Source organism: Rana temporaria, chromosome 12, assembly GCF_905171775.1.
Source record: "Rana temporaria chromosome 12, aRanTem1.1, whole genome shotgun sequence".
In the NCBI taxonomy this organism is placed as follows: domain Eukaryota; kingdom Metazoa; phylum Chordata; class Amphibia; order Anura; family Ranidae; genus Rana; species Rana temporaria.
In genome coordinates, this window is record NC_053500.1 from 133,852,961 (window position 1) to 133,866,244 (window position 13,284).

Genomic DNA, 13,284 nt, shown 5'->3' on the forward strand with positions numbered 1-13,284 from the left:
AACTTCATTCATCGAGATGTCAAGCCAGATAACTTTCTAATGGGCCTCGGCAAGAAAGGAAATCTGGTCTACATCATAGACTTTGGCCTTGCGAAGAAGTACAGAGATGCCCGCACACACCAGCATATACCCTATCGCGAAAACAAGAACTTAACCGGCACCGCAAGATATGCCTCCATAAACACTCACCTGGGCATAGGTAAGTGGACAAACGTTTGTATAGCGTTCAACGTAGTGGATGCCCACGTGACAGTCCAAAGTAATACTCCTCCTTTATTGATCAAAATGGATAAAAGGTCTCTACAACTTGATCAGTCTCTGGATAAATCTGGTCTAGGTACCTATGGACCTATTGGTCACAAAAAGTAATTGAGCCAAAGTAATCTCCCTCTCCCCTCTCCCCTCTCCCCTCTCCCGCCCTCTCCTCTCCCTTCTGATCCTCTCCCCTCTCCCCTCTCCCGCCCTGTCCTCTCCCTTCTGATCCTCTCCCCTCTCCCCTCTCCCTCCCTCCCCTCCCCTCCCATTGGCCTACCTCTCCACAAGCTATCTATCCCCTCTTCAGTCTACCATGAATTCTGCTACCAGACTCATCCACCTTACCAACCGTTCAGTGTCCGCCACCCCTCTATGCCAATTCCTCCTCTGGCTTTCCATTGCCCAACTAATTAAATTCAAAGCCATCCACAACTCTGCTCTGAGTTACATCACCAGTCTTGTCTCCAAATATCACCCAAACCGCCCTCTGCTCCTCCCAAGACTTCCTACCCTCAAGCTCCCTTGTCTCCTTCTCCAGAGCCTCTCCTATTCTCTGGAACTCCCTACCCCAATCTGTTTGGTTATCTATTACTCTGCGCACTTTTAGGGGAGGGAGGCCTACCATGCCTTCAGTAATATTCTACTTCCCTCATCCGCTCATCCCTCGGGTACTACCTTTTTTGTTTCACCAGCCCCTTCCTATTTGAGTGTAAGCTCCCAGGAGCAGGGCCCTCCTAACCCTCTTGTATTTAATTTGTATTGTTGCTGTACTGTCTTCCTTTATATTGTAAAGAGCTGCGCAAACTATTGCCTCTACGTAAATTCCGTATAATGATGTCCTGTGTTTCATCATGCATTGTGCAACACTACTTGCATCTGTTGAAGAAAAATAAACCCTTCCCTGAGATCTCTGTTAGAAAATCTTGATGATGTCATGTACTTCCCGCATGTACACAGCATAACAATACTGCGAAATTTCAGTTGAGGCGCAATATTTCCCTGAAGGAAATGGTGACATTGCCCTTCCAGGGAACATCTATGTCCCTGTCGTCAAGGAAGCCAGAAAGTGGAGGAGAAAAAAGTAAACCTGAAAAACACATTTAAAAAAAAAAATTCATTTTTGGGAGATTTCACATCAGCATGTCAGGATACATACTTTTGGCGGTATTTAATCACCTCTGCGGTTTTCATTTTTTTGCACTATAAACACAAAAAGAGCGAAAATTTTGACAAACAAAAAACAATATTTTTGACTTTTCTGCTATAAGAACCATCCAAAAAAAATTTAAATCGAATTTCTTCAATTCTAGGCCGATATGTATTCTGCTACATATTTTTGGTAAAAAGTTATAGCCTCTACAAACTATGTGATAGATTTATAACCTTTTTATTTTTACTAGTAATGGCGGCGATCAATTACTTATAGCGGGACTGAGACATTGTGGCGAGCAAATCGGACACTAAGACCGCTTTCACACGCTTATTGCAGGCGCTATAGTGTTAAAAATAGTGCCTGCAATCCGCTCTCAAACAGCTGCTCCATTGTGAAAGTCTGAGGGCTTTCACACTGGCGCGTTGCGCTAGCAGGACTGTAAAAAAACACCCTGCTAGCCGCATCTTCGGAAAAAAATAGCAAAGTTTTGAAAGGGGTGTGAAAGCTCAGTGAAAGGGGTCTTAGGGGGTTATTAACGAAAGGGAAAATCCTGCAAAGTGCACTTGAAATTTCACTAAAAGTGCACTTGGAAGTGCAGTCTCTGTAAATCTGAGGGGTAGATCTGAAATTAGGGGAAGCTCTGCTTTATTTCTTTTCCCCCTTCATGTCCCCCTCAGATCTACAACGACTGCACTTCCAAGTGCACTTTAAGTACAATTTTTCAAGTGCACTTTGCATTTGTAGTGGAAAGTGGATTTGCCTTTAGTAAATAACCCCCAGAGTGATCTGCTTTGTTTACATAGGCAGACCACCGTTCTGTCTGCCCCGGAAGTGATCGGTGAGACCCGCCGATTGGCTCCCATTGTGTCCAATCACAGCGGAAGCTGGTTGCCGGCGGCACACGCGCCAGACCAGGAAGAGGAAATGGTGTACCTCTACCACAGGGGCCCCCCATGCTACAGTGAATGTGCGTGGGGTGATCTGGAAGAGGTTAAAGGATTTTTGAGTTTGGCAGGAGAGGAAAAGTAATGTCGTCTTTACAGTCTTACATTTTACTTTTTCTTTTTCCATGTAAGAACAATCTCGCAGAGATGATCTGGAGTCTCTCGGCTACGTGCTGATGTATTTCAACCTGGGCTCCCTGCCATGGCAAGGACTGAAAGCTGCCACCAAGAGGCAGAAATATGAACGCATCAGCGAGAAAAAGATGTCAACGCCCATTGAGGTCTTATGTAAAAGTTACCCTTGTAAGTTTGCCAGGTGAACCAGAAGACCTGCTACTATCGAAATAAATGCCAAAAAAATTTGAGGTTGTCCCATTGTAAAGGTTTTTTGTTTTAGGAAATTGATCGTGTTTATCTTCTTAAGTTGGCCAAATCCTTCCATTTGTGGCTCACACACTCCTCTTCGCAAATACTCCAGCTCACAATGATAGGCTGTCGGCATTAACTACTTGCCTACAGGGCACTTTTACCCCCTTCCTGCCTCGGCCAATTTTCAGCGCTGTCACACGGGCCGCATGATCATGGAAGGACACCTGTAGACTTCCTGACTTCCTCCCTCCTGGCAATGTGAGCCCGCACTGTAGCTGTCTTTCAGCTATAGTGCAGGCAGGGAGAGGTTAAAGTGGTTTTAAAGAATAAACCTATTTTTTTTTACCTTATGCACTCCCCCCATTAAAGTAAAAATAATGTTCCAGTAGCGGTATCGACCCCTCACTGCCCCTTATTCTAACCTGAGACCACACTTGGCCCTCAATCGATCCAGCACAGCTCTCTTCTTACCCCACTCTCTCAGGCTTTGCTGAGGCAGTGAGAGCCATTGGCTCCTGCTGCTGTCAGTCAAATCCTGTGACAATTGAGCAAGGGGGCGGGGCCAAGCCACACAGTGTGTCCTATGGATGCAGGCTGCGTTGTTCAGGATCGAGCCCACACGTGCGCCCCCATAGAAAGCGGCTTTCTATGGGGGCGTACAGAGAAGAGGGACCCTGGAAGAAAGGTAATTGGGGCCGCTTTGTGCAATTTCATCACACGGAGCATAACCTTTTTCCCCCCCCCCCCCCCCCCTTTTTTTTTTTTTTCTTCCAATCACTGTAAAATCAGCTCTGTCAATCTGAAAAGCAGAGGGCAGGGCTATGTATATGGCCAGGTGCTGATTGACTATTGCAGTCTACTTGAGGGAGACGATGCTGCTTTCTCCTCTGTAGCAGTGCAGCAGTTTTGTCTCCCCACTACAGAAAGCTACGAGGGGTGGACTTTAGTGAATGGGGGTAAAAAAATTACACACACACTACAATTTACACACACTACAATTTACACGCATCCTTTAAATGCTGGTATCTTCTAAAAGGGATGCAAACACCAATCTGTGCAACAGCACTGTGTGCCCTGGGCATCATAATTCTACACCTCCAAAGGTTGTGTCCTTGATGACCTGGGCTCCCAGAAAGTTGGTTAAATGTTGCGGTGGTCATTCAGGTCGGAAGAGTCATGGTACTGGACAAATAACATAATGTGTCCGAGGGGGGGGCAGCGTCATGGGTAGTATTGCGAAGAGATCTACATTTTCAATTTCAAGCCATAAAAAATGTGGAGTTGGTGCTTTAACCTGCACATCAATGTTAAGGTCTAGTCTGCACTAAAATATTTTTTCTAAAATGTTATTTTATGTACTTTTTTTTTTTTTTCTCTTTTAGCTGAGTTTGCCACCTACTTGAACTTCTGCAGATCTCTACGTTTTGATGACAAACCAGACTATTCTTACTTGAGGCAGTTATTCAGGAATCTGTTCCACCGTCAAGGCTTCTCCTACGATTATGTGTTTGATTGGAACATGCTGAAATTTGTGAGTAAATTGCTGGACTGTTAAGTTTTCCGAGGTCTCATATTTGTGGGGAAGCTTCAGTACGTCCCCCGCAGAGCACACTTCAGAGCTAGGATGTAGCATATTGGGTGTAAATCAAGTTGTAAACACTTGGGACAGTCTCAATGGGAATTTTTTCCCCCTAACTTTTGATGCCAAATCCTTGTTGGGGCGTAAAGCAATTTCCTACAGACACCATTGTTTACAACCCTAATTTGTTGTTGAATGCATATTCTACAGCACATAGGAATGTGGGGAGATGGTAGGGGGTGTGTGTAAAATTATATAGGGACTGGGCGTTCCTATTTGATTGACAGGCTTCCGACGGTCGCATACATCGCGTCATGATTTTCCGAAAGTAGCCGAACGTCGGTGCGCAGGTGCCGTATAGAGCCGCACCGACTTTCGGCTACTTGTGACGCGATGTATGCGACCGTCGGAAGCCTGTCAATCAAATAGGAACGCCCAGTCCCGAAGACCATACCCGGAAGTGGCGGAGAAGATCTATCTCTAAAACGGTAAGTACTGCTTCGTTTAAAAAAAAAAAAAAAACACCCGATTCTGCTGCCCAAAATGAGCCTCAATCTAATTTTTCGGGTGAACTCCCGCTTTAAGGTTAAAGTACGTTGATATTTTGACGCTAAATGCCGTTGTAATGGCAGCAGATAGCTGCCATAATCCCAGTATTTTTAAAAACGGCGGACGGCCGGCTTTCAGATAAAAGTGGTCTCTGCGGATTGTCCACATTTTCTCCTGTGTATTTCTTACACTGAACTTCTGCTATGATCACCAACATCCAGTCAAAACCCAGAAAAGTCACCACATGGCTTCAGCATGCCCAATCATGCTGAGGTGTGGAGCAGCCAATTCTGGGAGAGCTGGAGAAGAAGGGAGGGGATCTGAAGTACACAGAATGTACGTGACATATGTAAATCACCTGTCACTCGCAGCAAGGGGGGAAAACTGACTCCTATTTCTCTGTGTCCGTTTTTATCTCGCTGAAAAAAGATGAGGACTGCTCAGAGCTGGATTAACATTGTTGCAAGACTGGGCACAGATGACGTGAAATCCTATACTGTACAAGGTGCAAGCCTTCATTAAAAACAATTTTTTCGGGTTTACATCCACTTTAAGTGTCCAACACCTTTTTAAAATTTCTGTTCTGGCTGCAGTGGGGTGCTAATGAAGCATGTATAATTAGTTGGGTCAGGCGCCTTACATACACACTGTCACCTTGCCCAGCAAAGGAGTATTTGAAGTTGGATTGATAACCAAAAAAAATATACGCCGCCACTGCCCAAAGATGAAGATCTAGCTCAAATGTCATTGTCTTGACACCATTGTGGAGATCCAATGAGAATCGCAGAGGGTACTTGGTGTGCTTCGAAAAGAAGACTTCAAGGACACATTCCAGAAGTGGCAGGAACGCTAGGAGCGCTGTATTTCTGTGCAAGGGGACTATTTTTGAAGGTGCTAAAGTACTTTCTTGTAAATCAAGCTAGTCTCAAAACGCTTTGATACCGCCTCGTACATATAATGGAACACCACACAGAAGGGTGGAGGTAGTGTTTTTTATTTTTATTTTTTGACTGATTTGATTCTTTCATTTTAGGGGGCAAGCCGTGCTGCCGAAGATGCAGAACGTGAACGGAGAGAGCGGGAAGAGCGTCTAAGACACACACGGAACCCCGCAGTCCGAGGATTGCCCTCCACTGCTTCAGGTAGACTAAGAGGCACCCAGGAAGTCACTCCACCAACTCCTCTCACTCCAACCTCCCACACAGGTATGGTGGGCCCACTGCTATCGCTATTTTTTCCTGTCTGACTACTTTTGAGGAAAGTAATGGGTCCTATTCATAACGATCAGTCGAGTTTTATTTTTTATTTTTTTTATTCACTCAAACTTGAAATTAGGGCTGAAAAGGGGCTTTAATACAGTCTTGTTACCTCCTCAGGGCTAGACTGATCAAAGGAAGCGCTCAGTACAGGTGAATGTGTATCGGCTTTCTGTCTGTTCCCTATTGCAGACAGTAAACCTATTTGATCGTGTTTGATTAGCTCTGAAAATGTTTACCTGCAAAAGTGTTTGATACAGCAAGCTCTGTCTTTCTGTCTACAGGGCTCTCCCTCTCCCCAGTGGCAAAGCAGCCCTGATTAAAGGTGAGGACAGAGTGCAGTTGACAAGGCAGAAGAGTCTGAAGAAAACACTGCTGCTTTCTTTTTAGCCATGTCTAAGAAGAAGAAGAAAAAAATACTTCACAGCTAATGGTTGCTGAAAAGGGCTGGAAGGGTGGAGGCAGGTCCAGTGAGCAGAAGTGCTACACCCCCTTCTGCCCTCCAGGTTCACGTAAACTTGTACGGAGTCATCTGTGTTCCCTTAACCACTTAAGACCCGGACCTTTAGGCAGCTAAAGGACCCGGACAGTTTTTGCGATTCGGCACCGCGTCGCTTTAACTGACAATTGCGCGGTCGTGCGACGTGGCTCCCAAACAAAATTGGCGTCCTTTTTTCCCCACAAATAGAGCTTTCTTTTGGTGGTATTTGATCACCTCTGCGGTTTTTATTTTTTGCGCTATAAACAAAAATAGAACGACAATTTTGAAAAAAAATCAATATTTTTTACTTTTTGCTATAATAAATATCCCCCAAAAATATATATAAAAAAAAAATTTGTAGCATTTACAAAATAGGGGATAGTTTTTTATTTAATTTTTATTATTTATTTATTTATTTTACTACTAATGGTGGCGATCGATTTTTTTTTTTTTTTTTTCTTTTTTTTTTTTTCCGTGACATTATGGCGGACACTTCGGACAATTTTGCCACATTTTTGGGACCATTGTCATTTTCACAGCAAAAAATGCATTGTTTACTGTGAAAATGACAATTGCCGTTTGGGCGTTAACCACAAGGGGGCGCTGAAGGGGTTATGTGTGACCTCATGTCTGTTTCTAACTGTAGAGGGGTGTGGCTGTAGGTGTGACGTCATCGATTGTGTTTCCCTATAAAAGGGATCACACGATCGATCACGGCGCCACAGTGATGAATGGGGAAGCTGTGTTTACACACAGCTCTCCCCATTCTTCAGCTCCGGGGGCCGATCGCGGGACTCCAGCGGCGATCGGGTCCCGCTGGTCCCATTAACCTGAAGTGGTTAATGGGACCAGCTTCCCGTAAAGCACCATGCTATTGTTGACCTATCAGCAATCAATCCTCCCACCCAGTGTTTTTGGCTCTCCAGATTTGTAGATTTAAGTGCACCTCAAGTCAAAAACTTCAGTTTGCTTTGTTACATGGAACATTTAGAAATGTTTAGTGTTTTTTCAGTAGTTTTTGGGGAAATTAAGTCAACAGCTACAGATACTGTAACTGACTTTTTTTAATGATGCTTTACTGTCCAGTGATTCAACATTGTCATCACCCAGGCTTGTTCTATACCAGTCTTCGGGTCCCTGGCTCTGGCCTGTTTATTGTGGGGCTCCCCGCTTCGCTGTGTAAATTGTCCTTCAGATTCCTGGGACCTCTGTTCCCAGGAGGTTGTGGGGAAGGGGTAGACTTCAGTGGAATCGTCTAGGACAGTGATGGCGAACCTTGGCACCCCAGATGTTTTGAAACCACATTTTCCATGATGCTCCACTACATTGCAGACTACATGTGCATTATTGGGAAATGTAGTTCCAAAACATCTGGGGTGCCAAGGTCCGCCATCACTGGTCTAGGTGATTCCAGGGAAAGTGGGACTGGGTATCTGACAAAACTAGGTTCCCGCTCTCCCAAAAAAAATATTCTAAAACTGTTAGAGGAGGTGGGGAGGAGGACTTGAAACTGAACTTTTTTTTTACATTTTTTTTGTATATAGTTGAATTTCTGCTTTAACTGTAAATAAGCAGTACCCTGAAAACCCTTTTTGCCTGAAATGTCTCCTGAAAAATATCTGGGTACTCCTGTGTCATGAGCCCTTATAGCTGTATATCTGCAGTGAGGTAATCTGTGGCGCTGCTGCTCCTGACTTCTAGCTCCACAAGATCTGGAGTGAGATTTGGTGTCACTACGGTGCTGCTTACTGTTCTCCTTGCTGGAGAGAAGGCTGCAGTGTAGAATCTCCCTGATTCATGATTTTAACATCACTCCTGCTTCTTGCTCATTATCCAACCAGTCCACTCCCCAGAGGGGCAGCTGTGACAGGAGGAAGCAAACCCTTGTTTCTGTACGAAGATGGCCACCTCCATATAGACCAGGGGTGCCCAACCAGTGGCCCGGGGGCCACATGTGGCCCGCGGAGCCCTCTGATGTGGCCCGCAAACTCCTGCTTTGGGATAGCAAAGGTTCGCAAGCCCAGATTGCCGACCCGTGTGAAAGCAGCCTTGGGTCCATTTCACATGATCGGTTCAACCCACGAAGACCCTCCATTCATCTCTATGGAGCGGCAGATGTAAACAGACTCTTCTCCATTTGCACCCACCTACCTCCAATCCACTGGAAAAAAAACAGAATGGGATCTGTCCCCTTCCATCTGGTTGGATCGGATGGGAGGGCCCACAGAGTAGAGTTGGCTGTGTCCGTGTCCGCTCTGCATATACAGAGCGGACACAGATTCTGTCTTCCGTCCGCTCCACTTATTGTTGCCCACGACCAGTTACCAAGTCGCTTTATGTGGCCCTCGCTCTTCAAAAGGTTGGGCACCCCTGATATAGACTGTGCAGAACAAGGCATGGTAGGACAGAAATGGGGAAAATGTCAAGGGGGGTCCAGGAGATCACAGGTAATACTGGTGACTCGTTCTCCGGCTTCTGCCTGCCTCCTTTTTTTCCACAGCTGGTATAGTTAAGGCCATCTTTAAAAGAGAAATATGGTCCAATCTACTCTGGCTCTGCTTTTCCTATCGATCGTTTTGCACTTCTGTTTTTAAGCCAACAGGCTAGTCCACTGTTAGTTGATGCCACTAAGCTGGTCCAGTTGGGGATCCACCCAGATGCCTGAACCAATAGCTGGCTCAGCCTCTTGGCAAGTTGCTGAGAGCCTGAGCCAGCCAATCCCGCCTCCTCCACAGCAGGATGCTCCAGTGAGTGCTGTAGGGACAGAGCAGAGAGCTGGTGACTGACAGTCTACAGGCTTTCTGCTCACTGAAGACCAAAAACTGAAAGATCAGCAGTCTTTGATCTCTCAGTTCTCACTCTTGTTGGTGGTGGGGGACGGATGCAGCATTCACCTAGGGTGGTAAAAATCGATGCATTTTTACCTCCTGAACTTCTCTTTTAAGGTTACTTCAGTGGGCAGTATAGCTATATAAAGCACTGTAGTAAAATGTGGATCTTGGTAAGATCTTTTGGCTTGAAGTTCATTTGGCCTGCCTCTTAAAATCTGTTACAGCAAACACTTCACCACGACCCGTTTCTGGCATGGAGCGCGAGCGCAAAGTCAGCATGAGATTACATCGTGGCGCTCCTGTTAACGTGTCGTCCTCTGATCTTACCGGCAGACAAGATACCTCCCGCATGTCAACCTCACAGGTACAGCCTGAGATCCTCCGGGGCTTGGAGGTGAAATAACTTGCTTATGCTTCTAAGCTTGCTGCCAACAATGCTGTCCTCCTCCTTTTAATTTTATTTCCAGTGGTTGTTTCCAAAGGGTGCTGTATAAATACTGTGGGTAGGCTCTCCATCTTTGTGCATAGTTATATCCGTTCATGGGAGGAGCAAATGAGGCCATCAAAAGTCAGACTACCCTGCAAACCAGGGCACCACTTTTTCCTGTGCTGGTTTTGTGATGTGCAGCTTATCATGAAGTCATCACCTTTTTTATAAGAGTCTCTGAACACATTGAGGCTTTAAATTTAGTATTTTTTGGAAAATCGGGAGCCGTTGCCCATAATGGCCATTTAAAAAAAAAAATAATGTTTCCATATGCAAGTCAGAGAGAGTGAAAGATGAAGCCTGATTGGTTTTTGGTTGTCATTTGTTTCATTTTTTTTTTCTTTGCTGCATTCAAATCTATAAAAAAAAAAAAAACAGTCTGCCTGATCATCAATATTTCATTCTCAGCCACTCCCATGAAAGCCATGGACAGCACTGCCTTGCATACCAAATGACAGTATGTGTCTAGTATAAGCGCATGGGGATGCAAATAGTAATGCTTCAGACTTTGTACATGAGAACATCAAACAGAATTGCTTATGGAGAGGTTTTCCAGGAAATGGTAAACTTGCAGACATTTGATCATCGGGCCGTCTTTGTAGTAAAACCTTCTAGTACAAATGTGCCTATAGTGGGGGAAGGGCTTATTAGACACCCTCAGCCTCTTAGACTTTGCTGGGTTATTCCCACTTGACCGCAAACCCAGCCCCCCCCCCCTTTTTTTTTTTTTTAGTTTTACATACGACATACCCACCTGTCCATTGTTCATCAGGCTCTGCGTTCCTTTAATCTGAATATATAGGATATTCCATGCACTGCCTCTCGTCGGCCTTGCACTAACTATCAGAATGGCAAGGTTTATATTTTGGTGCATAACCAATGCATGCTGTGAATTGAGGCTTTACTTGGCAAATGGTATGTCTTTTTTCATCCCTCCTCCATAGACTCTGCATTGGTTTCTCCCTCCCCCTGTTCTATAGTCTGCATAGCAGTGTGCAGGCGCACATTAAAACACACAAGTGCAAAGCTCCTAATTGTATAAAAGTGAAGGCACAGAATAAGCTCCCCGACCCCACTAAAAGAAAAAGTTAACTCTTTTGTTTGGAAACCTTAACTTAAAGTAGAATTCCAGCTAAAGCCTAATAGTCTTAAAATGCTAACCTCTATAAAAAGATAGATATACTTGCCTATTTTCAGACTGGTCTGGTCACATGATCCAGCTCCCCTGTGGCAGCTGCAAGGGAGAAGAGGGAACGCTGACAACCACTGCTGTACCATGGGAGACTGTAGGTTGTATAATCGCTCCTGGCTTTTACAGCTGTTACCAGGCTCTCTCGCCCTTCCTCTAGGCCAGTGATGGTGAGCCTTGGCACCCCAGATGTTTTGGAGCTACATTTCCCATGATGCTGAACTACATTGCCAAGTGCATGAACATCATGGGAAATGTAGCTCCAAAACATTTGGGGTGACAAGGTTCGCCTCACTGGCCTAGACACGGGGGATCATATGACTAGAGCAAGCTGAAAATCTCCTCCTTCGACCTTCTTCTCCTCCTTCGACCTTCTTCTCCTCCTTCGACCTTCTTCTCCTCCTTCGACCTTCTTCTCCTCCTTCGACCTTCTTCTCCTCCTTCGACCTTCTTCTCCTCCTTCGACCTTCTTCTCCTCCTTCGACCTTCTTCTCCTCCTTCGACCTTCTTCTCCTCCTCCTTCGACGACCTTCTTCTCCTCCTCCTTCGACGACCTTCTTCTCCTCCTCCTTCGACGACCTTCTTCTCCTCCTCCTTCGACGACCTTCTTCTCCTCCTCCTTCGACGACCTTCTTCTCCTCCTCCTTCGACGACCTTCTTCTCCTCCTCCTTCGACGACCTTCTTCTCCTCCTCCTTCGACGACCTTCTCCTCCTCCTTCGACGACCACCTCCTCCTCCTTCGACGACCACCTCCTCCTCCTTCGACGACCACCTCCTCCTCCTTCGACGACCACCTCCTCCTCCTTCGACGACCACCTCCTCCTCCTTCGACGACCACCTCCTCCTCCTTCGACCACCTTCTCCTCCTCCTTCGACCACCTTCTCCTCCTCCTTCGACCACCTTCTCCTCCTCCTTTTCCTCCTTTTCCTCCTTTTCCTCCTTTTCCTCCTTTTCCTCCTTTTCCTCCTTCTTTGCCTTTTCCTCCTTCTTTGCCTTTTCCTCCTTCTTTGCCTTCTCCTCCTTCTTTGTCTTCTCCTCCTTCTTTGTCTTCTCCTCCTTCTTTGTCTTCTCCTCCTTCTTTGTCTTCTCCTCCTTCTTTGTCTTCTCCTCCTTCTTTGTCTTCTCCTCCTTTTCCTCCTTCTTTGCCTTCTCCTCCTTTTCCTCCTTCTTTGCCTTCTCCTCCTTTTCCTCCTTTTCCTCCTTTTCCTCCTTTTCCTCCTTTTCCTCCTTTTCCTCCTTTTCCTCCTTTTCCTCCTTTTCCTCCTTTTCCTCCTTCTCCTCCTTTTCCTCCTTCTTTGCCTTTTCCTCCTTCTTTGCCTTTTCCTCCTTCTTTGCCTTCTCCTCCTTCTTTGTCTTCTCCTCCTTCTTTGTCTTCTCCTCCTTCTTTGCCTTCTCCTCCTTTTCCTCCTCATTTGCCTTCTCCTCCTTCTTTGTCTTCTCCTCCTTTTCCTCCTCATTTGCCTTTTCCTCCTTCTTTGCCTTCTCCTCCTTTTCCTCCTTCTTTGTCTTCTCCTCCTTTTCCTCCTTCTTTGCCTTCTCCTCCTTTTCCTCCTTCTTTGCCTTCTCCTCCTTTTCCTCCTTCTTTGTCTTCTCCTCCTTTTCCTCCTTCTTTGCCTTCTCCTCCTTTTCCTCCTTCTTTGCCTTCTCCTCCTTTTCCTCCTTCTTTGCCTTCTCCTCCTTTTCCTCCTTCTTTGCCTTCTCCTCCTTTTCCTCCTTCTTTGCCTTCTCCTCCTTTTCCTCCTTCTTTGCCTTCTCCTCCTTTTCCTCCTTCTTTGCCTTCTCCTCCTTTTCCTCCTTCTTTGCCTTCTCCTCCTTTTCCTCCTTCTTTGCCTTCTCCTCCTTTTCCTCCTTCTTCGCCTTCTCCTCCTTTTCCTCCTTCTTCTTTGCCTTCTGTCAGTATAGGTGGGGGGGGAGCATTTTTAGGACAAGTTAGGATTTATCTGGAATTCTACTTGAAAGATGTCTGGTGCAAGCATATCCTATGTCCATTCAGTTGGGGTTATGTGACATGCTGGAACTTTTAGTCCTTTGACAACTGAGGAGCTTTATAAACTGATAACCATTTCCAAATTATTTGCATCCCCATTGAGTGCATGTGACACAGCAGATTATTCTTCATTGGGTAGACTTAGAGTGTGGGCTGGGTATGTGGTGTGGTGACATGAGAGCATGCTATGGGAGGCTGGGGG

The 13,284-nt window shown here is 45.7% G+C and overlaps 1 protein-coding gene across 4 annotated transcripts in view; it reads left to right on the forward strand.

Annotated features, from left to right (window-relative positions):
- CSNK1D (casein kinase 1 delta) overlaps positions 1-13,284 on the forward strand; it is a 47,071-nt gene that overhangs the window by 24,001 nt on the left and 9,786 nt on the right. For 3 of the 4 annotated variants that reach the window (XM_040330777.1, XM_040330776.1, XM_040330778.1), the window contains exons 4-8: positions 1-199; positions 2,485-2,655; positions 4,104-4,252; positions 5,883-6,054; positions 9,642-9,781. The exon at positions 1-199 is cut by the window's left edge and continues 30 nt beyond it. In XM_040330777.1, the coding sequence (XP_040186711.1) occupies positions 1-199; positions 2,485-2,655; positions 4,104-4,252; positions 5,883-6,054; positions 9,642-9,781 (831 nt within the window). The remainder of the gene's footprint in view (positions 200-2,484; positions 2,656-4,103; positions 4,253-5,882; positions 6,055-9,641; positions 9,782-13,284) is intronic. The other variant, XM_040330779.1, reaches the window with a different exon arrangement.